Source organism: Convolutriloba macropyga, chromosome 2 (assembly GCF_964194025.1).
Source record: "Convolutriloba macropyga chromosome 2, txConMacr16.3, whole genome shotgun sequence".
NCBI lineage: Eukaryota > Metazoa > Xenacoelomorpha > Acoela > Convolutidae > Convolutriloba > Convolutriloba macropyga.
This window is the reverse complement of record NC_134469.1, coordinates 80,100,232-80,125,735: the sequence shown is the minus strand read 5'-3', so window position 1 is coordinate 80,125,735 and position 25,504 is coordinate 80,100,232. Positions and strand designations below refer to the sequence as shown.

At 36.6% G+C, this 25,504-nt stretch overlaps 1 protein-coding gene and 1 non-coding gene across 5 annotated transcripts in view; one reads left to right on the top strand and one right to left on the bottom strand.

Moving 5' to 3' along the window:
* LOC142334769 (uncharacterized) overlaps positions 1-25,504 on the bottom strand; it is a 56,188-nt gene that overhangs the window by 27,291 nt on the left and 3,393 nt on the right. For 3 of the 4 annotated variants that reach the window (XM_075383055.1, XM_075383057.1, XM_075383058.1), the window contains exons 2-8: positions 23,418-23,638; positions 19,461-19,700; positions 15,054-15,074; positions 14,607-14,892; positions 6,798-6,977; positions 5,296-5,510; positions 1,066-1,213 (exon numbers count right to left, since the gene is read on the bottom strand). In XM_075383055.1, coding sequence (XP_075239170.1) covers positions 1,066-1,213; positions 5,296-5,510; positions 6,798-6,977; positions 14,607-14,892; positions 15,054-15,074; positions 19,461-19,700; positions 23,418-23,638 — 1,311 coding nt within the window. The remainder of the gene's footprint in view (positions 1-1,065; positions 1,214-5,295; positions 5,511-6,797; positions 6,978-14,606; positions 14,893-15,053; positions 15,075-19,460; positions 19,701-23,417; positions 23,639-25,504) is intronic. The other variant, XM_075383056.1, reaches the window with a different exon arrangement.
* Positions 13,583-13,654, top strand: Trnae-uuc (transfer RNA glutamic acid (anticodon UUC)). Its single transcript has one exon. It is a non-coding gene; the product is annotated as a tRNA-Glu (tRNA).

Sequence of the window (25,504 nt, the reverse complement as noted above, 5' to 3'; positions counted from 1 at the left end):
ATACAAATTAGTAAATTAATTTGAACAGAAAAGAGTCATTGAGACCAATCCATAATGAGACTAAACGTCAGAACAACAAAAAAAATACAAAACCCAGCAAAATACAAAGAAAATTAATTTCATGAAAACGAATAACGTCTAAGTCTTTGAAAACCATTAGTTGCCCTTTGAGGTGTTTGAACAAGTGCAACTTTGAAATATTGTAAGACATGCTTTGTCTTTCCAAAGCATTCGTAGAGAAAATGGAGGGCAAAAAACAGCGAAACCAAAAATCAAATTACAGCACGTGAAAAATAAACACTCAAAAACCGAAATTCTGTTTTATTGCAAAAATCGCACTTCCCTTTGAAAGCACTCTCAAAATAGGGCATGCTTTAAGAGTACTTGCTTTTCGCCCCTCTAACTACTCCAGCGTGATTTCACCAATTTGACTTCTCATTGACAAGAAAATGTCAAAAAGTGTGAAAATATCTTCAAAAAAGACAGCGCACCCATGAAAAAGAAATAGGAGCACCATATTAACCGCAAGAGAAGATGAGAAAATGCTAATAACAAGACATAATCGATTTGTACGAACTTGCACGTTTTGTACACTCAAAATCGAATTTGACCACCTTTTACTGAATATTTTAAAATTCTGTAATGGTACAAGTAAATTATTTTGATTTTCAGGACGTCAACGTTGATTTTCAACGATTTTCAGAAATTAGGAATTTTTTGTCGTGTAATTCATATATAGTCACTGGTTCAGACTAACGCCTACTGAATAACTTCCCTTAATTTCACAAAATCTCACTTTAAATATTAAAATCAGCCAAATCATATCATAATGGACAGTTTTGAGGCATTTGTTTTTGAAGAATTAGTTTGCAAGTCAGTAAAAACTTTTGCTGCAGTAAACCACATGGAAAAGTCTTTCGCCAAAGAGCAGTCCAAACGACAAAGGTGAGAAACTTAGGTAAACACTTTGAAAGATTGCTGCTTCTGTTCTTTTTGTCCTGTGAGGTGATATGAATTGCAATTTCGATCTGAGATAGCTAATGATTGAGGTATGTCTAGTGGTACCTGAACAGATTTTCGCTGCTGTCAATCACGGGGGCATTTGGGTTTCTTCTGTCTGTTGAATAACTGGCATTCCTTGCACCCTTCGCTCCCCCTCTCATCCCACCCAGATCACCTCCCCCTATAGCATCACTTCCAGGCATCTCGTAGCCTACAAAAGAAAGGGAGACTGGTTGAATTATTTGCCAAAAAAGAACAAAAATACCCAAAACTGAAAGTCAGGAAAAATGCAAAAGCTGCATTTTTTCACCTCCTTAACAATTTTTCTTCTATTTATCTCACAAAGAAACAGCCGAAAGAATTTCCGAAATGACTCAAAGTCTTTTCTGACAAAAACAGAATTCTAAAACTGTCTTAATTATCATTAGATCAGAAATTCAAGAAATTTGAAAATAGTGAAATTTGACCTCAAATTTCCGTCATAATAAAACCGAAACTCTCAAAAACCAAGTCTTGTTGGCAAACTGTTTTCCAACTCAGCTTAAAATAAGTATGACAACACTTCACGAGTTGAAACCACCTGCTTTTGTCGTTCCCCCTCCTGCTTCGGAGTGATCAAAATCACAACTAGGAAATCAACTAAAAAATTACGTGTGAAAAATGTTTTAGAAAAATGTGAATTCCGGAAGCACATCGCAGTAAAAGAAGCTATTTAGTAGTATGAAGATAAAGCCACAAACGTCGGAGAAATTTCTCTCGAACGACAGGATCACTATCATTCAGAAGGGGCTGTAGCAAACAATCTTTATTGTGTTCAAATATTTTCTTTATGGGTGCAAAAAAACGCAGACTCAATTTTTCAATAAAAGCAATTTAGGTCGGGCAAAAAATCAAGAAGTCAAGCATGAAAAAATCAATGAAGAAGAGAAATCAAAAACTGTTTTAGAAGAAAACGGTTAAGCGAAAAAATTGCATACAAAGACACACACGTTAAAAAAATTACCTCAAACACTGTTCGAGAGCAACTAAAAACACGCAACTTTCCATCAAAACTACAAAAAAAAAATTGGCATCAAAAAAGAGAATAAACCAAAAGCAAAATCAATCAAAAAGAAAATTTTATTTTCCTACGAGATATTGAACCCTGAAAAAGCTGAGAAAGATACTGCTAAAAACTTAAGATAACGACAAAAAACTACACGAAAATCTAAATAACAATCGAATTAGTCACAAATGTTTCATTAACTTATAAACACGAAGCAAAGAAAATGGAGAGAAAAAAATGTTCGCCAAGAACTTGATTGAGTGAAAAAAACTAACTTAGAATTTTTGCCTAAATTGAAGAAACAGTTCTGTGAATTTGTTGAAAAAACGCCGATTTTCAAAATTTGCTGAAATTTAAGAAAACATAAAAAATCTTGATCATACGAAATAGACTAACAATCATATTCCTAGAAGAGCCGTAAATATTACAATTTAAAACTGAAACAAACGCAAGGTATAGGTACAAGGACATGACACAAAAAAACAACAGCAAAAGCAAGCCAAAATTGTTGAAAATTTCCAAAAACCGAGTAAAGACAAATAATGGAAAAATATCGACGTTCAGGTGCAAAATGAGTGGAGTTGAAATATCAAAGATTGAAGGCAAATGAATAGCACCGGATACAAACAAAGACGCACCACAGACGTCAGAGAATCTAAAGACATTCAAACATAGCCGGGAGATTGACGGAAGAGCTGCTAAACAGATATGCGTGCCGTATAATACATTGAAACAGATGCAAAACTAAGTTACTAGTTATCGACGCCGTTAAAAAAAATGTAAAAAACTTTGAGCGGTGAGTTAATCAGGCTTGTTGATAATAGAGCAGACGCCTTTTATTAGGGACCATTATCACACACACGAGTTTCTTTCATCTTCAAATTCAAATTAACGTAATTCAAACTAAACTTAGCTTTAAAGTGCAGAAGTCATTTTGTTGAGTGAGGCAAGTCATGTATGATCAAAATCTAATCACGCAAATGACCTGAAAGCAATTGATACGGGTGCGAACTGACGTCACGCGCTTAAATGCCGTTAGTGAGAGAAAGAAGTCATTTAGCAGATTTTCATCTGTTTCAGCTTTGTTGAGTGAGCATGTAAAACGAAGACAGAGCGTCAGATGACAAACAAAAAACATAGCCGGAAGACTGCGGAAGCGACTCGAAGTACAACTTAACCCACTAGCTGGCCCACTCTCTTTTGAAAAAAAAAACAAAGGAAACAAATTAGAAAAATTTAGAAAAACTCAAAAAATTTCACAAGTTGCAATTCCAAACAAAAAACAGCTGGTTTAATCAACTCTTTTCAATAAAACTGCTTGTCAGAACAAACACATAACGAGCGATACATCACAAAGGAGAAAAACCGGGCAAAGAAACAATAGACTATCGTCGGTCGAATCGCTCTCAAACAACTGGCGAGAGGTTGGCTTTGGCAGCAGCCAGCTGGGGCCTAGGGATACTAGCATTAGGTGTGTGTGAGCTGAGTGGAGGGTCAAGCAATGGGATTGGGGTAGGGTTCTAGGACAGCTGGACGAGAGGGCGGTCCCAATGACCAGGTTGGAGGAGGGTGGACAGGAGTGTTCGAGGGGCGGAGGAGGAGTGGGTTGGGAAGGGGGACTGGGGTGACTGAGGGGTGGGGTAAAAGATTAAGAACTGCCGCTGACATCCTGAAAGTGTCTCCTCAAAACTGTTTCGGCGAATTGCATACTTAGAGACTAGTAAGGCGTAAGGGATAAACAGCTAGTACCCGGAGGTCATTGAGTGGTTTATCAGCTGCTCAGCCACTTGATGCCCTCCAGATGCTATCTGTTTATCTCGTTTTTGAGGACTGAGCGCTAAATGAATCGGACGAAAAATAAATCAAGGCAACTACAAACGTTGTTTGGGAGCCATTAAAAGCTGAAGGTCAAAGAAACCTGTTGAATTTTTCAAAAATAATCTTCCAAAACTGCAAAAATCTCAACACACTTTAGGACATGGTTCCTGCTTAATACTTAAGCTCCCACACGACACTCCAAGACACTGGAAAACAATTAAAACATGAGAAAAAACTAGAAAAAACTGATGATTTTGAGAACTACTAGATTTTGAAAAACTAGAAATTGATGATTTTAAAAAATATATATGAGCTGCGAAACAATTAAATCTTTTCACTTATTAACATTTAACTTACAAGCAACCGTACCGAAATTAGGCAACAAAAAATGCAAGTACAGAAAAAATTGAGCAAAAAATTGTTCAAATTTAGATTGTTTTCTTCATCTAAAACAAACATCTATAATAATAAAATCAAAAGACCACAAAAACCAACACAACACCTAATTAAAACCAAACAAGATAAATCAGACACCAAAAGCATGAAAAACGAACAAAAACTGCTAAAAAAGCGTTCAAAACCACGAAATCACAAATAGCTCAAGACTGCATATAAAACTCTAATATATCAATGAGATACTTTTCTCGCTCTCTCAAAGAAGCAGCATGAACAGAAAATCTCTCTTCTCTCTGCTCTTCAATTCGTTCAACCGTTTGACCTAAAAACTTAGTTTTCACGTGAGGAATTGAACTTTTACATCCTGTTTCAAATAACCAATATCCTCCAAAAAAAATATCGATCAAAAAAGACGCTCCACCAATAATCCTCTTCGAGTCGTAAATAACAGGAACACCACAATATAGCTATGCTCACTTAACAGCTTCACGGCTATAATTAAATATTGATACGTGGGCAAGAAAATGAGGAGGAGGTTCAAATCTTCTAAAATTGTCTTCAAACTACGAATTTCTGCCTCAACAGCGGCTGGGTGAACAATCTAAAGCTCTAAAAAAGCTTGCACAGGCACTATATGCCTTCGAACTTTGGAAGTTTATCCTATTTTTGAGGAAGCCAAGTCAACGGGTGAGAAGAAAAGTCAGTCAAGCAACAACACGCATAAGAAAAAAATTATTGCTGCATTTTTTAAAAGTAAATGCACCTTCCATCATGAACAGATTCGTCCTCAAAAGTTTCCGGGTTCCTTATGCCATACACTTGTTAATCTCCTAAGAATCACTTCATCTCCCTTCTCTCGACGAAGTCAAATTGGTCAGACAAAAAAACTATCAGGGGCAGTTATCTAGCAAAAAAAGCGCGTAAAGTACCAACACGACCCAGAAAAAAATTGTCCAAAAAGCAACACCTGAAAATAGTTGGTCACTTGCGTTGAACTTACGCCCGATTTCAATAAATTCAGAACCCGTTATAACCTGAGTTTTCTGTATGTATAGGAGCAACATTAGGACCAGGTGGAACACCGCCGACACCGATCGAGAAGTCTCCGCCAGCGGTGATGACAAGAGCATCCTCAGGATTGACATTGTAGGAATCTCTCCGACCGCCAGCACCACCTCGGTTCGTTGCTAAATGCTGTCTTAAAGCTTGTCTCTGCCTGGACGCCTCTTCCAATTTTTCTTTCGTTGATCTGCGTGGAAAAGATCAACTCATCAATAATTTTAAAGCTAGAAAAGACGCGTCATAATTCACCAGTTACCGTATTTAAGAAAGAAACCATAATAATTGTTTTGTACGCCATTGCTAAAGGGCTATCTATTAGCAATACTCTGAAAACATTGTACGGACCAGCAAACATTGTTTCGCACTGTTTAAGGGGAGGGGGGTTCAAAACGGTTTCAACAGTAGGGGGGGCAATCTCTACTAACCGCCCTTCGCACCAAAAGATGTCTCCAACAGATTCTGTGAATCGCATACTTGCAGACTAGTGAGCTGAAAGGCTCTAAGAGCACTTATTGGCCGCTACGCGCTACCTGTTTATACCGTTTTTGAGGACGAAAAGTCAATTGCGTCAGACGAAAAATTGGTCAAGCGAAAAATCGCATAAAAAAGACCGACAGGACTAATATAATTGCTACAAACTTCGTTTGAGACCAATTAAAAACAACAGAAATATTCAAGTACACCTTCATGATGCATGAATTATTATACAACACCAAGAGAGCTAATGTTTGCCCCATTATGTTTTGCACTATTCACACGTACAAAATGTTGGCGACTATGTAGTACAATTTTGGGATCTATTCTGTCCCCCCCCCCCCCCCCCCCAGCTTAGTGAGCATAAATTTTTTATGACCCCCAGGCGCACGTGCTAATTTCTTACATAGTAACGTGCTATATAACATCATATAATTTGTAACTGGGGGTCATAAAAAACTGGGGGGGGGGGGGGGCGAAACAGAATAGATCCCAATTTTGAGTTACAAATTGCATGTGGACGAGAGAGAGGGTTGCAAGTATTAAACAAACAATCAGTTGGGTACGTATTGGTCCACTAACGAAAAAAAAAATTATATGTACTTTGGATCTCTTAGCTTCTTTTAAAATTCTGAGTTTGTTTGTAATTCTGAATTATTGTCGTTACTTTATTGGTAAATTTGAAGGAATACTAAATGCTTTATTAAGACGTAGAGTTGTGAAGAACCCGCACCAACCAATCTTTACTCAGTGTTAGGGAAATATATTTTTAAACGGCTTTTTATATTACGTCATATTACGCCCAAGGTATATTACGTCTTTCTTCAAGTACTTATGGATAAATGATTTACATTCAGTTAATGTCGAAATAACTCATCTCCTGAAATTTCTACAGTAATTCATAGCACAATTATAAAAAGAATGTCTAAAATTTAATTTGAAAGGCAAACATTTATAAATCGGGAGAATTATTGGCACGAATAAAGGCGCGTACACTAACTTTCGTTTGGTAGCTGTGCCCGTGATTTGGCCACCCATAGGGGGTCTGTGTCTGCCCTCACCTCCAGATGAGTCCATTGACGACCTTGACACTGACCTTCTCCGAGTTCCAGAAGAGCGTGATTGCTGGTCTCCCAGCCCCACGAAATCCCACTTGCGTTCCGTCATTGGACCACGATCCCTGAACACGTTCAATACCCTTTCGAAAAACAGAGAAGGATTTGAAGAGGTATTCCTACTCGTGTCAAATAATATTCCTCCCAAAAACAAGAATGATGGTGCAATTTGGCCTCGGTTGTATGTAATTCCCTTAAAATGCATGCAACCAAAGTCAGTTATAGTCATTTCTGCAAAGAAACTCCTGCATTGAATGTTATCAAAGATGTCATCTCAGCTATTGAACTCAAAAAAACTTGAACGACTTGAAAAAGTAGAGAGAAATGACAGCTGGTACCTTTGTAAAAATCAATGCCTCAAACAAGACATAGAAAAACTAAGAGAAGATGGATTTCATTAATAACTGATGATTGCATTGATTGCAACATAAATTATACTATAATATAACCTTCACTTTGAAATTTAGCCCTTTTTGAATTCGACTCCTCTAAATGAAGTCGCCAGATTCAATTGCAGAGTGAGGAAAAACAATTTTGAGAATTATGTTATGTCAAGTGTTATTAGAAAAAGATTTACGAGAATGGCCAAAAAAACTGGCTCCAATAGTCTCCAATAAGTAAGAAAAATGACGTCACGCGAGCAGTTGAGTGGTTCGTCTTGACCCAAACTAAGGGGTGAAAGATACTGTTCAAATACTATTTAAATAAAAATTCTAAAATAATGGAAAAACTTTTTAGAAAACTGCAAAATCAAAACTGGCCATTATCAAAAGCAGAATGATGCGGCTCAAGTTGCAACGGGGGTACAAACAAACAAAAAATGACCTATCACATGATTTCATGTGTTTTCAGCAGATTGGTCTGATTTATACAATTAGATACTAGTTAAGCTCTAATAGACCCATTCAAAGACTTAATGCACTACGGGTTTTACCCGTTTACCCCGCTTTGAAGACAAAAGAATCAGACAAAAATCAGTAAAACTCATCAATTTCAAAAAAATTTATTTGAGAGCAATTAACAGGAACATAACAACTTTGTGGAAAAAAGCCCGAAAACATTCAAACTATAACAACTGAAGATCTAATCAGAATATCAATTCTTAAACTCAGCAGCAAAACGCAGTTATTCTTGTTGACATAATTTGACAGAAAAAATACCTCCCCAGAAAAGAGAACTTTTGTTTCAAACTGTTAAAGCCAATTCAAAAAATAAATGAATATACGAATGTACAATACAATACAAGTTGGCAAAGGTGTTTAAAACAGAGCCGACAAATTGCCGGAAAATAACCGCGATAGACGCTTGTGGCCTTCCATGAATTGACCCAACTAAAGAAATAAGAGAGACAGATAGACCAACAGTCCTTTATATAGAGCACTAGACTTTTTGGTTAGATTCGGACTGTCATTTTTATCAGACACATACGATCTAAAAGAAAAACCCTAATGGAGCTTTTTCAAAATTAATAATCGAAATCAAAACTCAAGACTCTAATACTCAAGAATTAGGGCATATACGTTTGGCACTACTTAGATGCACTCTATTGACCTTTAACTAGTAAAAGTTCACAAATTGTACAGTTCAGAAGTCAATTTTTTGAGTGAGGTGAGTCACGGAAATGACGTAAAAGCAGAACAAATGACGTCACGCACTCAAATTTTAACAGCAAAGCAGTAGAAGTCAGTGAAGTCATTGAAAAAGTCAATTCCAAGAAGTCAGGTCGTACGAATCATCGATGGAGACGACGAATTAAAAAAAACATAGAAGTCCCGACAAACAAATCAAAAAATTTTCACTGACTCAACAAAAAACAAGACCTAGAACGGACTGTGAATGAATTGGGAAAACCAATTCTAAAAAAATCGGTTCAAAAACAAAAAAAACAGAAAATCAATGTCAAAATGCCGCATGAGAACAAAAAACCACCAGCGAGAAAAATAAATTTCGTTCAAACAAAAAAACTAGGCCTAGCATGAACTATGAATGGATTGAGAAAACCATTCAGAAAAAAATCCGATCCAAAAAACTGAAAAAAGTAAAAATCAAGTGATTCACGCCGCAAAACCACTGGCTTTTTCGCTCCACTTCCTGTTTCGGCGTGACCGAAATCACTACTCCAATTTGACTTAAAAAATCATGAAAATGAGTGAACAGATCTTAAGAAAAAAGACAGCGCCCCAATACAATTCAAATTCTTTGAATTGTGAAAACCACAATGTACCCAATAATAGCCGCTATCGCTTCGCGGCTATTACAAAAAATAAAAGAAAAATGCAGCTTAACAAAAATTTTAAAAATATGTAACGAGAGGCTGGGGCGTGAATGATATGAAAAAATCTAGCAAGAAGTGAAACCAAAAACCTAACCAACTTAAGACGAACTGCTTTCAAACAATTGGCGAGCAAATAGCATTGATATTAGCCAGTTTAAGCCACCGCTGATAGCCATATTCGGTTATTCAATGGGGCGAGAGCACAAAAATTGGGGGAATGGAATGGAGGATCGAAACTTAAACCAACTGACGCCGCTCAAAAAAAAAGCTGAATTATTACCTTATTCACTCGGGATAGAGCTGTTTATCCGTTTTGAGAAGAGAAATTCAATCAAGGAAGTCTCAAAACATGTCAATTTTCTATTAAACAAAGCCCTAACATTTAACTAATTGAATAAAGGCTCTTGAACTTGGAATATGCTCTTCCTCCTCATTTATCCAGGCACCGAAAAAAGGAAACACACGAAGTCGCAAAACGAGGCAAAATTGAGAAAGGCATTTTGGGAAATTGGTATTTTCAGTCCCTTAAATAGCTGTAACTATAAAAAACATTTAGCCATCAAGTTTCGAGGCCGATCATTTTGTTAGTAAAAGCCTAACAAAACAGCCACGACAACGAAAGCGACAAAAAGGAAACAAGTTTCCAACCATTTCCACCAAAGTCAAATGAAAATTGCCCTGAAGTGATTTCCATAATCACTATGAGAATTAACAGTGTTCAATAATCACCTATCAGGCCCCGCTAGTAGTCGTTCAAGAGCAATTCTTCCGACGTTTCAGTAATCTGCACAGAAGACAGCTGATGATTTTGAAGATATCGTAGCCGTAAATTTCGATCCAAAATGACGTGAGTTGCAGATTTGCATTTGTTGCGTTAAATTTTAATGAGTGAAAACTTTGACTCTCTGAGCATCACGTGAAATTTTGCAATTAGGAAAGACTTCAAACGACTACAAAAGTTAAAATTTGTCCAAGAGCAATTAACGAAGCCAACTTAAGTCGAAACAATCGCCGCAGATTGCCGGAAAATAGACCCCGTTGATTTCCATAACCCCAATTGGGATTTAAAAAACAGAAAAGAAAATTAACTTTTTGAACAAACATCTTTAAAGTGCGAACTTTTTTTATTTCATTCCGCACTTACACTTACTCGTTCTCCTGAATGAAATGATAATTTGTATCAATACTAACAAGCATTAGAGGTGTAAGAAGTTTTGTAAGGCAACTCATTTTAAAGCGCTTTGTTGAGTTGCTGCTGTTTAAAAGCACCTGAACCAGAATGAGCGAAAAATGACACTAGCCTGGTTAAAAACGATTTCATGCAAAATCTCGAGAAAGAGGCAAAATGAGGTAAATGAAAACAAATTGCTATTAGACGAAGTTGAAAAAAATAGCATTAAAACCCTAACCTACAAATCAAAGAACCTTCAATCACTAAGCAAAAAACTAGATCGAGCATGGACTATGATTGGATTGGGCGCGAACCACCGAAAAAATCCGATGAAAACGAAAAACTGTAAACATAAACCGACTAATGTCGGAAGAATGTCGGCGAGGCAATTTAATTCAGGGAATGTAGCCTGGATCGATTTTTCTTTATGGGTCCAAGAACAGTAGACCACGCCGGAATTCGAACCATGGAACTCCCCATCCCTAACCAACAGCACTGCCAACTCGGCTATCAGTCCCAGCTTCTTGCTATGCTGCAATCGTTTTTATTTCAGCTTTACAACAAGCTTTACTTCGGAGTGAGGTCACTCAAAATGAAGAACGAAAGCGCGAAAAAGTCACTTCAGAAGTCAAGGAATGTTCTAGAAGAAAAGCGCAAAAATATTCTCTAACAAAAGGTAAAAACTGCTGTGAAATTGTTCAAACAGTTGAATGCGATAATTCAAACTTCGTCGACAGCAACTAACAAGGGAAGCCGACAGAGGAGACTTGACTATCACGAGATTCAACTCATTAAAAAGCTATACTCTCAGACGGTCAATGCACCAATGCTCTGGTCTGTATGCCTTGGATTCCTTTGTATAAAGGTCTGATGACTAAACACCTAAGGTTCTGGCCGAAGAGGAGGTGTACCTAACTGGTGCTTCTAATTAAGTTTATTAGACACACGGTTCAAATTTTGAAAATGGGATCAATTTTGTTGCACTCCCATTAGCTTTTTAGTAGCCAACTACCGCCAATTAAGTTCAGCATAGTTAAACTCAGATGAGAGCAGTTTAAGACGCAAAAATGCGGAAGTCAAGCGTTAAAGATAAAGATGAAGAATCCAGAGAAAGAATCTAGAACAAGGAGAACAATGAACACAATAAAAACTGTCCATAATCGGTAGTGCAAAGAGTAGCACAAAAGACCGACACAAAACATTTACCAGAAAATTTATTTGAGAGCAAATAAACAAAACATAGCTGGCAGATTGCCAGAAAAAAGGTGCAATAGCTTTGTAGATCTGTAGTCTCAAAAAAACAGTAAAAAAGAGAACAAAAAAATCGTCTTTTCATTGAAGGCTGGTATATTATATTTTGATTTAAAATCTGTATACGTTTTTGCTGCCTCTATTAGCTTCTCTTAAATAAACTTCTTTTGCAGTGACACACCCATTTGACCTTATCTCTTTGAATTAAAGCAAATAAAAGTCAATTTCAAAGTGAGGAAGTCATTTCTGAGAGTGATGTAAGTCAAGCGTGACCAATAATTTAATCGCGCGGATGAACAAAAAACCTCCATTAAGAGCCAAAAATTACGTCACGCATGACTTCCATTGAAATTGCATGAACGAATGAACAAAAAGCCGATCTGAAGTGGTTGTGACGTCATATGGTCGTAACAAAAATCTTGACGACGAAAAAAACATAGCAGGACGGAAATACAGTTCAAAGAATTGTATTAATTTGTGACCTGACAATCATTTACTTCGCTTTAAAAGGCAAATGAGAGTTGTTAGTAATGTAGTAATGAGACTAAGCAATAAAACAAGACAAGAAAAACAAAAACAAGCAACGCTTAAAATTTAACTTTTATTTTTGAAAAGACATGATCATTATCAAAAAACAACTGCTATGAGCTCAAGCTGACAACTAAATTCCTCTATTTCTCATTTGCAACCTGCCATTAAATGTCGAGGAGTCCTCTCACTAATAATCTTAAACGATAAGACAATAATAACCAAAAAACGCAATAAAACTAGCCGAAACTTTTTGAAAGCACTTAGCATAAAAGTCACAGAACGCAACAACTACCGAAGGATCAAATACATCAATTATTTGAATCCTCAATGACCACCGTTGAGACCTGTCATCAATGAGCTTAAGTGATAAGGCAGCAATAAGCACAACAAATGTTATCAGAACTAAAAAAAATACTGAGATTTTCATAAACAACGAACAAGCGTATAAGTCATAAATAGAAACTGAAATGACTCGCTTTAATTGAAGCCTCTTCAGCAAACAATGACACCTTTCAATAATGAGACTAAGAGTTAGGATGACAAAGTTGAAAAGAAAAACTCGCAAAACTCAAAAAATTCTTTAATTATTATTGAAAACAATTAGCGTCAAAGTCATAGAAAGCACTAGCTTTGAACATAAGCGATTAAATCGATAAACTTAACCCCTATTAGCAGCGTCAGAGACCTGTCCCAGTGAGATTAAATGATAAGACATCAAAAACTACAATAAATACTTGCAGAACTCAAAAATTCACTCAAAATTTTTGCGAAAAAGTAGTGTCAAAGTCATGAAAACCACTAGCTGTTAACTCGAGCCATTAATTAGGTTCTTTTATGCCTCATAAGCAACCAATCACACCTGTCATTGATGATATTAAGTGATAAAAGAACAGACAATTTTTTTTTAAAAAAAAAGGGTGCAAAATCTAAAATTCACTTATATTTTACGACACGTAAACTGTCTGTTAGGTTAAAAAACAGAACAAGTAAACAAGTATAGCATTTCAAAAGCATCAAAATTCCTTTGAAAGAAATTTACTGATGTTAAATCTTATTCCAACTTAGAGCAATTTCAAGCAAAAAATCTGACAAAAATGGCGCCTGAAAACTTTACAATTTTACTTCAATACAATGAATTTATGTCTCCACAGCAGCTTCGGCACGGAATAAAATAGAAGATCCGGCCCTTAAACCGTTGTTTCAATTTACCTAATCTTATATAACATGCGCCACACGTACGGGACTGCGCCAAAAAGGATCTATTCTGTCGAGTTCTTTTAAATTCTAAAACTCTTTAAAAGACCTCTTTGTCGCTTGTAATTACTACTGACTGAATTCACTTTAAGCAAGCAAATTACAATTGTAGTTAGTCAATGTATACGCTCACGCTATGTGCTGCGTATGACCATTTTAAGTTTATAACAGCGTTCAACTATGCCAGATCCCAGTTGGTCTAGCGGTTAGGATTTGTGGCTTTCACCCACAAGGCCCGGGTTCGACTCCCGGACTGGGAAATCTTTTCGCACTATTATAATTCATCTCGCAGTCACCCACACACCAGAATTCTAATTCACATGAGATAACATGAGAATTACTGTAGCACATTTTTTGTAGAAAAACAGAACATTTCAGATATTATCACGCAGTTGATTTTTCGCGTGTAATCGGCTATTTTTTTCTTGCGTTCTTACACAAAATTGCATGAATTTTTCGATATAAATCAATTGGTGTCCGCCGTATTGGCCGACAGGGCGTTTAGCCGACAACCAAAAATGGAGAAATTTAACCGACAATTTAAGTAAAGCTGTGATTGGCCAATTTAAAACACTATTTCGTAAGCGGGCAAATATACCGCAGTTTTTTCATCAACTAGTGTAACGAAGGTCTATCCGTGGTCGGACCGTATTTTACCGCATCTGTCCATGCCTCGCAGGCCATGGCCATGCCTCAGCGGCCCGTGGGACTTTATATGAATCTATTACAACCTAAATACTAATTTATGGGCCATTTATGGACGTTTATTACCAATTATGAAAAAACTGTCGGCTAAATTTCTCATTTTTCCTTGTCGGCTAAACGCCCTGTCGGCCAATTTTCCTAGCACCAAATCAATTGTAGGATCTTTTATAGGACGTTTGTGCCCCGCAGCTTAGTGGGCGCACATTGTTTGCATCCCCCAGACGCACGTGCCATATTTTTACATAATGATTTACTATGAATGTCACGTGTTCTGTAACTGGGGTTGCATAACGTACTGGGGGGGGGGGGGGGGGGGGGGGGGGGGTCACAAACGGAAAAGATCCCAATTGTATAACAATGACTAGTTCCACCCCTCTCAATCTTTACAAACCAATCAGCGCAAACGAGCGTAAGTTCACTCACGGCAATGGAATAAAAATTCTCTTTGCTGGCGAAAAGGAAACGAGTCTGAATTGCGGATGAAATACTTTTTTTCATGCCTCATACCTCGAATGGGTGCGACTCCGTCTCCTGGGTCGCTGGAACTCGTTATCGTACATACTGGGGTCATCAACTGGCAACTGTAGATGAGCGTTCACATTGTGATTGGGGGGCATGTTGGGGTAGTACTCCCCCAGAGTTGTTGAAGTGGACGCCTGGTCCGGAACCATGTCCAACCCATTCTCCAAATGTCCACCCATTAAGTGCTCCTGACTGTCAAAGCTTCTCAATCGCCCTCCATTTGACATTGACATACTTAGCTCGTGGTGATTCTGCAGCGATTGGCGAAGTTCTGTAAAATAACGAACAACAACTGTCGTCACAATTGTAGATCAACTCAGTCATGAGTTTCGAGATCTGTTTTTACTTAAGTATTGAGTATGCGATGATTAATGCTCCCAAATTTCTAAGACTGATGACAGACAGTATAATTTTAATGGTATACAGACTCACCCAACGCATCACCAGTGACAGCTAATCGAACACACAAAAATTAGGCTTTCAACCAAGAATCGTGTTAAGAAATACCTAATGCAGATACCTGATTCCCAATAATATCTAGTTTAGACGGTATTGACTGAGCGGTATTGTAAAAGAACAGACTAAATTAGGGAAAAGCTCTCCCAATAGATTTGCGAGGGGTTGGTTGTGGTAGATGACTGGAGCGGGAGGAGAAAGCGAGTTGACCAAATTTATCCTCACCAACAAAAGCCAACTAAGGAGTTTCGTGGACCCATAAACTTAGAAACTTGTAACCAAAGAGAAGAGAAAAAATTACAACGCTCTAAAATTTTTTCTAAGTGACAAAAAGCTTTCTATTTTTTTCTGCTTTTCGACCTTGAATGTATTCGACTAAATTTGCTAAAAATTCTCAACTCCATTCATCTGAAACAATGAGTGCAGTAAGTGAGAAGTAAAACGCGAAAGTCGTGACTTATGTAAAACAAGATTAAAGGTAAAGCTAATTACAAAAGAACAGAACCGATAACACCGGAATCGATTCAAAGCGATACTTCAGTTACGCCATAGCCAACTACTAGCAAAAATATTTACTTCATTATGCCACTCAATTTGAAAAAAAAAAGAAAAATGTTAAATATATTCTTCGAAAATTTTCACCATTTGTGACTCCAAAAACAATTTTTGATAACAGATTGTCAAATATACTTAACATTTGTTAAACAAATCTGCATATGCTGAAAATTATAGGACGAAATCTATGAAACCTGCAAAATTTTCGATTAATATTCCATAAAACTGCATAAGTCTCAACATAAGTTAACACATTTTACTACACAATTTCCGGTTATTCATTGAGCACCAACACCACACCCAACTGCACGGGAAAACAATTATATGATAAAATACTAAACTACAACAAACAGCAGAATTGATCAAAATTGAGGAAAATTTGGGCTATCAAACCATTAATTGTATTTACTTGGCAACAATAACGCCGCCAACAAACCAAGTTGAAGAATTGAAAATGAAAAGAAAATTGAAAACCAGAAAAACTGAAGAATTAAGCAAATAACTGTTAAAATTTAGCCTGTTTTCTTCAACTAAGACGAACTAAACAATAATAACGGAAAGAAAAGGTAACAAAAAATTGTTTTAACATTTGCAGAGAAAAAAAATAAGCTGTTATTCATTCTGAAAAAGTTACATGAAATCTGGGGATAGTTTTAAGACCAATTTCACCGAATAATTCAAAAAATATTTAGCTGAACGATTATTAGCATAGTAGTACATGTATAGGTCAGATTCAAAGTTCGGAATCGCATTTTAAACAACAGTTTTCATTTGATATGACGAGATAACAATTCGAGGATGCTGCTGGTTATAGCAAAGAACATACGCCAGAAGCGTATTTTTTTTCCGCTTGGCTTCGCAGCTCCACTAACAACAATTCTATATAAATCGGAACATAATCGGCAGATTGCCGAAAAATAACCGCCCTTGATTGCAATAATCCCGATTGGAATTGAATGAACAAAAACCTACTAATATCGGATGAATTTCTCTCGAACGACAGACGGGGCAATTTAATCCTCAGCTTAGAAATGTTTTATGGGCGCAAAAATCTCGGGGTTTGAACCCTGCAACTCCAGGTTGGCAGATTTACATCTAAGCCACTCATCTACAAAGATTTTGATTTCCTTTCAATCAATATCGCTTCTAATAATGAGAGCAACTCAAAAATGAAGAGCTAAAAAGAGAAAATCACACAAGACATCAAAAAAAACTTCCAGAACAAAAGCGCAAAAACGGACCAGCAATAACTTTGCACTAAAAAGACACATCTTTACAACAACTGATTCAAAATTCCTTCGAGAGCAATTAAAAAAGAACATTTCAGTGTTTTTCAACAGAAAAATAATGCAATATTGAACATCGAAAAAGATGGTTTCCGTAGCTCAGAAAAATCGACCGACAGTAGTCAGTTGAATATATTTTGGACCAGGGAAATGGAAAACAAAATACTATCATAGTGCTTAAAATAGTATCATAGCTTCGTCGAATCGTTATGAGCTTTTTTCGTTGTAACGTTTTCAAATAAAATGAAGCAGTGTGTCAAGCTATTTTTTTCATTCGAGAGCAATTAAACAGAAAATTAAACAAAGAAAAAGATGTTTGTACAAAAACATCTTTTAGGCACCAAAAATGATAATCTCCTCAATCCGTAGTTAGACATACTTCTGTTTTTTTTTAAATAAAGGGATACAGGGACTAGTATCAATACCAACAAAGGTTTTATTTCTGATTTTTCAATACTGACTCTACAAATTCCCAATTGCTGCGGCCTAAAAGTGCTTTCAGGAGCAAAGGATGAAAAAAGCCTAGAGAAGTCAAAAACAATTCACGCAAAATGTTTAACAAGCAGTGACTTAGCCAGCAACTAACTAAAAGGAAAAAAACAACCAAATGAACGATACAAATTAGAAAGTAAAAGCAACAAGAACACTTATTGCAAACTTTTCGAAAACTTGCGACCGCAAAACAATTTTTTATCAGTTCAGTCCCACTTAGTTTAAACCTTTACTTAAAGTCCGATAGAATACTACATATGATACCACAACATATAAAACGATACATCTCGCAAAATGAGAAAGACCCAGAAGCAGCAAAACTAAAGAGCGAAACCTAAAATTCTGTCAACTTTTTATGATATTGAAAAATTATACTAAAAATTGTAAAATGTGAAAACAGGTGTTCTCAACAAACCTGAAAAAATAGCTTCTGTTTGTTCATTGGACACCTCACGACACCCAAGCGCACTGGAAAACACAAGCATGAGAAAAACTAAAATCTGAAGATTTTCTTTATTTAATTTGGAAGTCTGGAAGATTTTTTCATTATTGTGCAGTTCTGAAAACTAATTGGGATCTATTCTGTCCCCTCACTGTTAATAATCCACCACTTACAAACTATGTTGTGCCCTTCTGTAGCAGGTTACTATATAAGAAATAGAACGTGCCATGTGCACCTGGGGTGATAAAAAGTTACAAGCCCCTAAGATGAACAAACATCCAGAAAGTGCACAGAAGGTTACAAGAAGTGACAGACTGTACAATCAAAAATGGTAGATCGCCAGAAAATAGCCGCGATAGCTTCGTAGATCTGCAGTCTCAAAAAGATAGTAAAAGAAACCGACCAAGAAAGGAACTTTTTAAAAAGATGCTGAGATGTTATATTTTGATTGGGAATCTGTTTAACTTATTGCTGCTTCTATTAGCTGCCCTCAAATATCCTTCGATTAGAGTGACACGCACACACTTCACCTAATCTCTTTGAATTGAAGTAAAGAAAAGTCAATTTCAGAGCGAGGAAGTCATTTTTGAGTGATGTAAACTTAATCACGCGAATGAAGAAAAACTCTCGCCACTAAGAGTGAAAAAAGACGTTACCGCCCGCAATTCATTTGAAATTGCATGAAGGAATGAACAAAAAGCAGCTTTGAAGTGATTGTGACGGGTCATTACAAAAACTTTGACGACGCAATAAAAAAACAAGAGAAGGTTTATAGCCGCTATTGCTTTGCGGCTATAAATAAAAAATATGCAAAAATGGACAAAATTAAGTTAATTTACTTCGACTAAATGAGACTCAGAGTAACATCAATCAAATCAAAAGGTCATCAATACCAAACTAAAGAGTGATTTCAATTAAAAAAACACAAGACAGTGAAATCGTCAAGTACTCAAAAATACCAAACCATAAAAGTCTCTTAAGTGGAGAAATCAGAACAATAGATCAATATTGCATCTAAAAGTCTAATATAGGTCTTAAATTGACAAAATGGCTATGTACATTTACTGAGAAAAACCACTTCATCCGAAAAATTGAATTAAAAACTGACTAAGTGATTCGAAGAAACAGCACATGATCAAAAAACTTTGCTCGCTTTCCGAACATTTTTACGCCTAATTTCTCTCTCTCTCTCTCTCTCTCTCTCTCTCTCTCTCTCTCTCTCTCTCTCTCTCGCTCAAAAATGGAGTATGATAAACAACCTCTACCTTTTCTCTGTTGAGCTGTTTCACCTAAACACTAAATTCACGCGCGGCTTTGACTTTTAAACGTAATTTTTAAATACACGGTAAAAAAAAATCGATAAAAAGACGCTCCATCAATGCTCCTCGAGTCATAAACATTAGGGCCGCTATAAATGCCTGCTGAGATGATGGGGCAGCTATTAATAAGAGTAATCGAAAAGCAGTTTCAGTAGATCTACTCCCTGCCAGCCTTTATCTGAAATTAGCATTGCCAAAACATATTTAAGTATAAGTACCGAACTATAGACTTTGGTTCAAATGGCTTTTTATCAACAACGCCATATTATGATATTGAAAGAGTCTAAACCTTCTTCCTGCATCTTCATCCGCACAGTGATGTCAGTCATGTCTGGTTGCGGCAGAGAATGCCCATACAAGTTGGGATTGGAGCCTCCTCTGGATCCCGACTCGGCCAGATTAGAGTTGCTGCCTTGGCGACTGCCACTTTCCCTGTTCACAGTAAATGATGTATTATTTTTCACCGTGGTTGAGTTCAACACTGTTGTTGCTTCGTTCGCATTGCTCGCATGGAACGTGCTGTTCAGTCCTAAACAGCATAGCAAATGAAATAATCTTTAATATCTGAAACCCTGGCACAGATCAAAGAAACTTGGATATTCGAGAAGTTTTGACGCTAATACCAAAACCAAAAAATAAGACAAAAAAACTGACTTCGCCGTTACCAAATCTACGCTCTCATAAACAAAATAGGTTAAATAGAACAGCGTGAAAATTAGTAAAAACAATGTTTAAATCAGTGCAAACAAAGCAAATTCGTCAAATGATTCGAATTGGAAGGAAGCAACAAACGCACTGCATGACTGCCAGAGAGCAGCCGCGCAGTAAACGCGTGAGATCCTCTAATTAAAAAAAAGCTAGCAAGGCCAAAGAGAAAAGAGAACAATACGAACTCTATTGAATTTCAAATATAATTTCGTACTCAACTGAGAATAAATTTCAAAATAAAAATGCAGAAAATGTTTTTTATTAAGTGAACTAAGTCTCCCATTGCAAAACGTTTAGACTGTTAAGAACCCCACTATACTCAGCGGTTATTAAAAACATCAATCGAGAAAATGAGGGACTAAAGGTGGCAACCCATGCAAAACATAACCAACTTACTTCGGGCAATTGCGCTCAAACAGCTGGTAAGCGGTTGGCTTCGTCAGAAGCTAACAACAGTTTAGGTAGGCTAGATTTAGTTTAATGGAAGGGGCATGGGGTAAGCGCAGCTGGGATGAGCTCGCTGGGTTACTGATGAAACTATGTGCAGGGGTGGGGATTGCGATGGGGAGTGAAGGGGGCCTGACGTGGCAGAGGAGCGAAGTGGGGATGCGGTAAACTAGTGAGGGGTCAAACTCTAGTAACCGCCTTTCACACATGAATTTCATTTGACATGCACATATCAATCCATATCAATCCACATATCAATCCAGAACAGTTCCGGTGAATTGCGTACCTAGAGTCTAATAAGCCGAAGGGCTCTAAGAGCACTTAATGCCTTCAGGGCGTTAAATGCTAATCCCGTTTTTGAGGATGAAAAGTCAAGGGGCTTACGTAAAAATCGGTCGAGCTAAAAATCGCATTAACAACCACAGGACTAACATAATTGCTACCAACTTCGTCAGAGAGCAATTAATAAAACATTCAAAAGAAAGAACAGAGCTGACAAATTGCCAGAAAATAGCTGCAATAGTATCGTAGATCTGCAATTTCAAAACTAAAATGACAAGAAAGAAAACCGAAGAGGAAAATTTTTAAATGTCTGGAATTGTGATTCAATTCGAGTTTCCACAGTAATTGAGCTTTGAAGATTTAATTTGACTGTAATTTGAGTTTACAAGGTGAAGTTCAACAAATACTTAAACATAGTTAGCAGATTAACAGAAAATAGCCGCAATAGCTTCGTAGATCTGCCGTCTCAAAAAGATATTGAAACAAAAATTTTTAATTAAATGCTGAAATGTTATATTTTGATCATGAATCTGTAAAACTTACTGCTGCTTCTATTAGCTGCTCTTAAATAACCTTCAATTAGAGTGGCATACACTCTTGACCTTATATCTTTGAACTATGCTTAAAAAAGTCAGTTTCAGTGTTAGGCAGTCATTTTTGAGAGTGAGGTAAATCACGTGTAACTAAAAATTTAATCACAGGAGTGAACAAAAAAAACTCGCTCCACTAAGAGCCAAAAATGATGTCAGTTGAAATTGCATGAACGAATGAACAAAAAGCAGATTTGGAGTAGAAATAAACATAGCTGGCAGATTGCCAGAAAATAGCCGCAATAGATTCGTAGATCGGCAGCCTAAAAAACAGTCAAAAAGACAGACCAAAAAAATTCGTCTTTTCATTGAAGGCTGATCTGTTATATTTTGATCTGCCTCTATTAGCTGAAGTTATTGCTGCCTCTATTAGCTGATCTCAAATAATCTTCACTTAGAGTGACACACACCCAATTGACCTTATCTCTTTGAATTAAAGTAAATAAAAGTCAATTTCAAAGTAAGGAAGTCACTTTTGAGAGTGAGGTAAGTCAAGTGTGAACACAAATTTAATCACGCGCATGAACAAAAAACTCGCTCCACTAAGAGCGAAAAATGACGTCACACATGCAATTCAGTTGAAATTGCATGAATGAATGAACAAAAAGTGGCTGTGACGTCATATGGTCGTAACAAAAATCATCACGACAAAATAAAAAAAAAACAAGAGAAGGCCAATAATAGCCCCAGCTATCGCTGTGCGGCTATTAAAAAACATAGCAGGACAAGCCCTGACGCACAATTTAAAAAAAATTTTCATTGTCTAAACAAAAAACTAGACCCAGAAAGGACTATAAAAGAATTGGGAAATCCATTTATTAAAAAATCAAGAAAAACAGAAAATCAATTTCAACTGAAGTGCGTGCGTGTCAAAATGCCGCTTGTGAACAAAAAACCACTAGCGAGAATTAGAAATTTGGTTCAAACCAAAAACTAGGCTTAGAATGAACAATGAATGGATTGGGAAAACCATTTAGAAAAAATCCTATCCAAAAAATCAAAAACACTAAATCAAAATCGCTACTCCAAAATGACAGCAAAAATCATGAAAATGTGTGAACAGATCTCTACAACTCGTCTCTTGCGATTCATAAAAAAAAGAAAATCTTATTTCTACAAAAAAAGCTTTTAATTGGGCGTTAAGAGCGACATAATTCAGGCGTAAATGGTGAAGGCGTTATTTGACACAGTTGAGGGCCTCAACCTCATCCGATAATTACTTCAGACCAAAAGACTACTTTAGTTATGGAAAATAAAGAAACCATTACGGACCCCTTTAACTAAAAACTGGTCAAACCCTAATAACATGGCATAATTCATGGCTAAACCCTAATTCTTGAACCTAGGAGAACAAAGAAGCTATTTTTTCAAGGATAAGTTCAGTTCATGTAAAAAGCAACAATCATTTACTCGGATAGCAATCAAAAACAGTAATACTCTGCCAATCAAGCTAAAACAAAAACAAGGCCAAAAAACTTTCCTTATCGCCTAAAAGTTATTTTCTGCTGCAAGTTTCTATCAAATCCTTGTTTGTTGAAAATCACTTCTTGCTCTTACCCTCTTACCGTGACTTCACGTTAAGAGTAATTACAATTTTTGATAGTTGGTAGGTTGACGTTAAACATATTTACTTCGAATTCATTTTTCAAAGAAATTCATTGTTTCTAATTTATTATTGAATGACTAAATCTGTTAACATTTACATTGCCGACTTGTGAATTATAATATTTTATTGTAAATCTCTGACTCGAAATAAAGTGTTCTTTTTGAGGTCTTTTTATTAGCTGCCCTCGAATAACCTTCAATTTAAGTGATATTTTTGACATACTCAAAAGACCTCTTGAGCAATGATTTGGCGTGACATTTAGTGAATTATAGTGAAGGTATCAAGCATATCCCCAACGTTGGGTGTTGAGATATAGAAAAACGACTTGTAAACAATTTTGAGTGAACTGCAAAAGGCAGGAAAATTTTGTGGAATCTGACAGCTGTTATTTTGTTTGCAATCTACTACTCTTTGACCTACAACACATTCGTTCATCCTAGCTCGGAAAATGAGCCAATTTGGAAATGAGCCAAATTTGATGGCCAAAAAGGCCATCAAGCCATTAAGGTCTTTGCTCACTTCGTTTCGTGGCCCTTATAATTACTGGTCTGGCTGGCGTCTCCCTTATTAAATGTATATACCAGTCTAGCACGATAGTGATTATACTCTTTACCGTTGACACTGTTTAGCGACGAGCTGTTCCAATGTTTGGGTGGTTTCTCGAAGTTGGAGTAAAAGTTGTTGTCCCTTCGCTGTTTGATGATGTCCACAGCCACTATGAGGTTGTTCTTGCACGACTGGAGGAACTCCATCTGTTCACATTGTTTCTGTACCCATTCCCTGCACTCCCGGTTAGACACGGGACTCCTCGGCTTCAGAGCATCCGGGAGCAGCCTATAAACGAACCCATAATTTAATCATTATCAGTGATCATCAGGCAAAAAAAGAGCACCCGAGCGAAGTTGGAGAGCAGGCGACTAAACGGTTGTTATGCAAGAATTTTGACAGATTTCGCTCGTCCAAAATCTAGCAAGATCACACATGCTGTTCTTGCAAGATAGTCAATCTTTTTAACAAGTTCTTGCAAAAAAACCGACTAGTGGAGCTAGGACGATCTGTGCTTTCATTTTGGCTCAACATGAATCAGAAACTTTATCTGGCGAGGACTATCAAAATGCCCAATTAATCAGAAGAAAACAGCTCACTTAAAAAAAACACTGAATTCCGATCCACATCAACGAGTACAATTGATATTAGTCCGGCAGTGTAATTATTTAAATGGATTTAATATTTCCATATTATAACAGAAAACTTGAGTTAAATTCAAATTATGTCGCATATCTCAAAATAAAAATTAATTAAGTTTATAAAGTCAACCCAACCAGTAAACAGTAGTTCTAATTCATTTTCCAAATTTAAAGTCACGCCATGTTGAACAAGTAACCTTCCACAAAAAAGGGTTCCTTTTGTAAGCTGAGGAGAAGAAAGTTCTAAGTTGCTTGGGGAAACTTTTTTTGTCTTGTTTGATTTTAATTTCGCTGGGTAGTTCATTCCAATCTAGTATCGCTAATCTAACAAACGAGTTTTGCCTTTTGATAGAGAAAAATTTTTGGTCCCAGAACAATTTTTTTGTCCTTATAGACTCATGAAGATTCCAGGTGATTAAAGGACGTCCCGATGTTGGTGAAAAAGCAGGTCGTAACTGTTTTTTTATTTTCCAAAAGTATTGTAATCTTTTTGTTTTTAAAAAGAGTTTTACGGGTAGTATATTCCGACTGCATTTAATATCTTGAACAGATTCAAATTTTTGTCTAAAAATGGTTGCTCGTAATGACCAGTTAAGCTGTTTCTCAAGAGACATTATTAAATTTTGCTCGATTACGTGAATGATAACCGCTGAGTAGTGCAAGTGACTTAATACTAGGGCATTTAGGACAAGTATCAATGGTTTTTGTGGAATTGATTTTCTAATAGCATAAATTGTTTTTATTCCTCGGGCCATTTTTCGTAAGATATGTTTCACTTCCTCTTGAAACGTTAAATTGCTGTCTATGTGAACCCCTAAAGATTTTACTTCAGGTTTCTCGTCTATTATTTCAGGTTTCTCGTCTATTTACTTCAGGTTTCTCGTCTATTATTTCAGGTTTCTCGTCTATTACTTCAGGTTTCTCGTCTATTACTTCAGGTTTCTTGTCTATTTCTTCAGGTTTCTCGTCTATTTTTTCAGGTTTCTCGTCTATTAACTTCAGGTTTCTCGTCTATTTCTTCAGGTTTCTCGTCTATTTACTTCAGGTTTCTCGTCTATTGCTTCAGGTTTCTCGTCTATTAACTTCAGGTTTATCGTCTATTACTTCAGGTTTCTCGTCTATTAAACTTCAGGTTTCTCGTCTATTACTTCAGGTTTCTCGTCTATTTAGCGGAATATTCTCACTACCTACATTTTTGCTAGCTTTCAAAAACTGGTGTGAACAAAATAACCACTCTCGTCTCTCCACTCTTTGTCCGACATTAACATACTTAGCGTATTAAATTTCACATATTTACATATCGACTTCCAAAATACACAACATAGCTGGCAGATTGCCACAAAAAAGCCACAAAAGCTTTGTAGATCTGCATTCTCAAAAAGATAAAAAGAAACCGACCAGAAAAGAAACTTTTTATTAAAAGCTAAGATGTTATCTTTTGCTTAAGAATCTGTATAACTTATTGCTCCTTCTAATAGCAGCTCTCAAACAACCTTCAAAAAAGTGACACGCA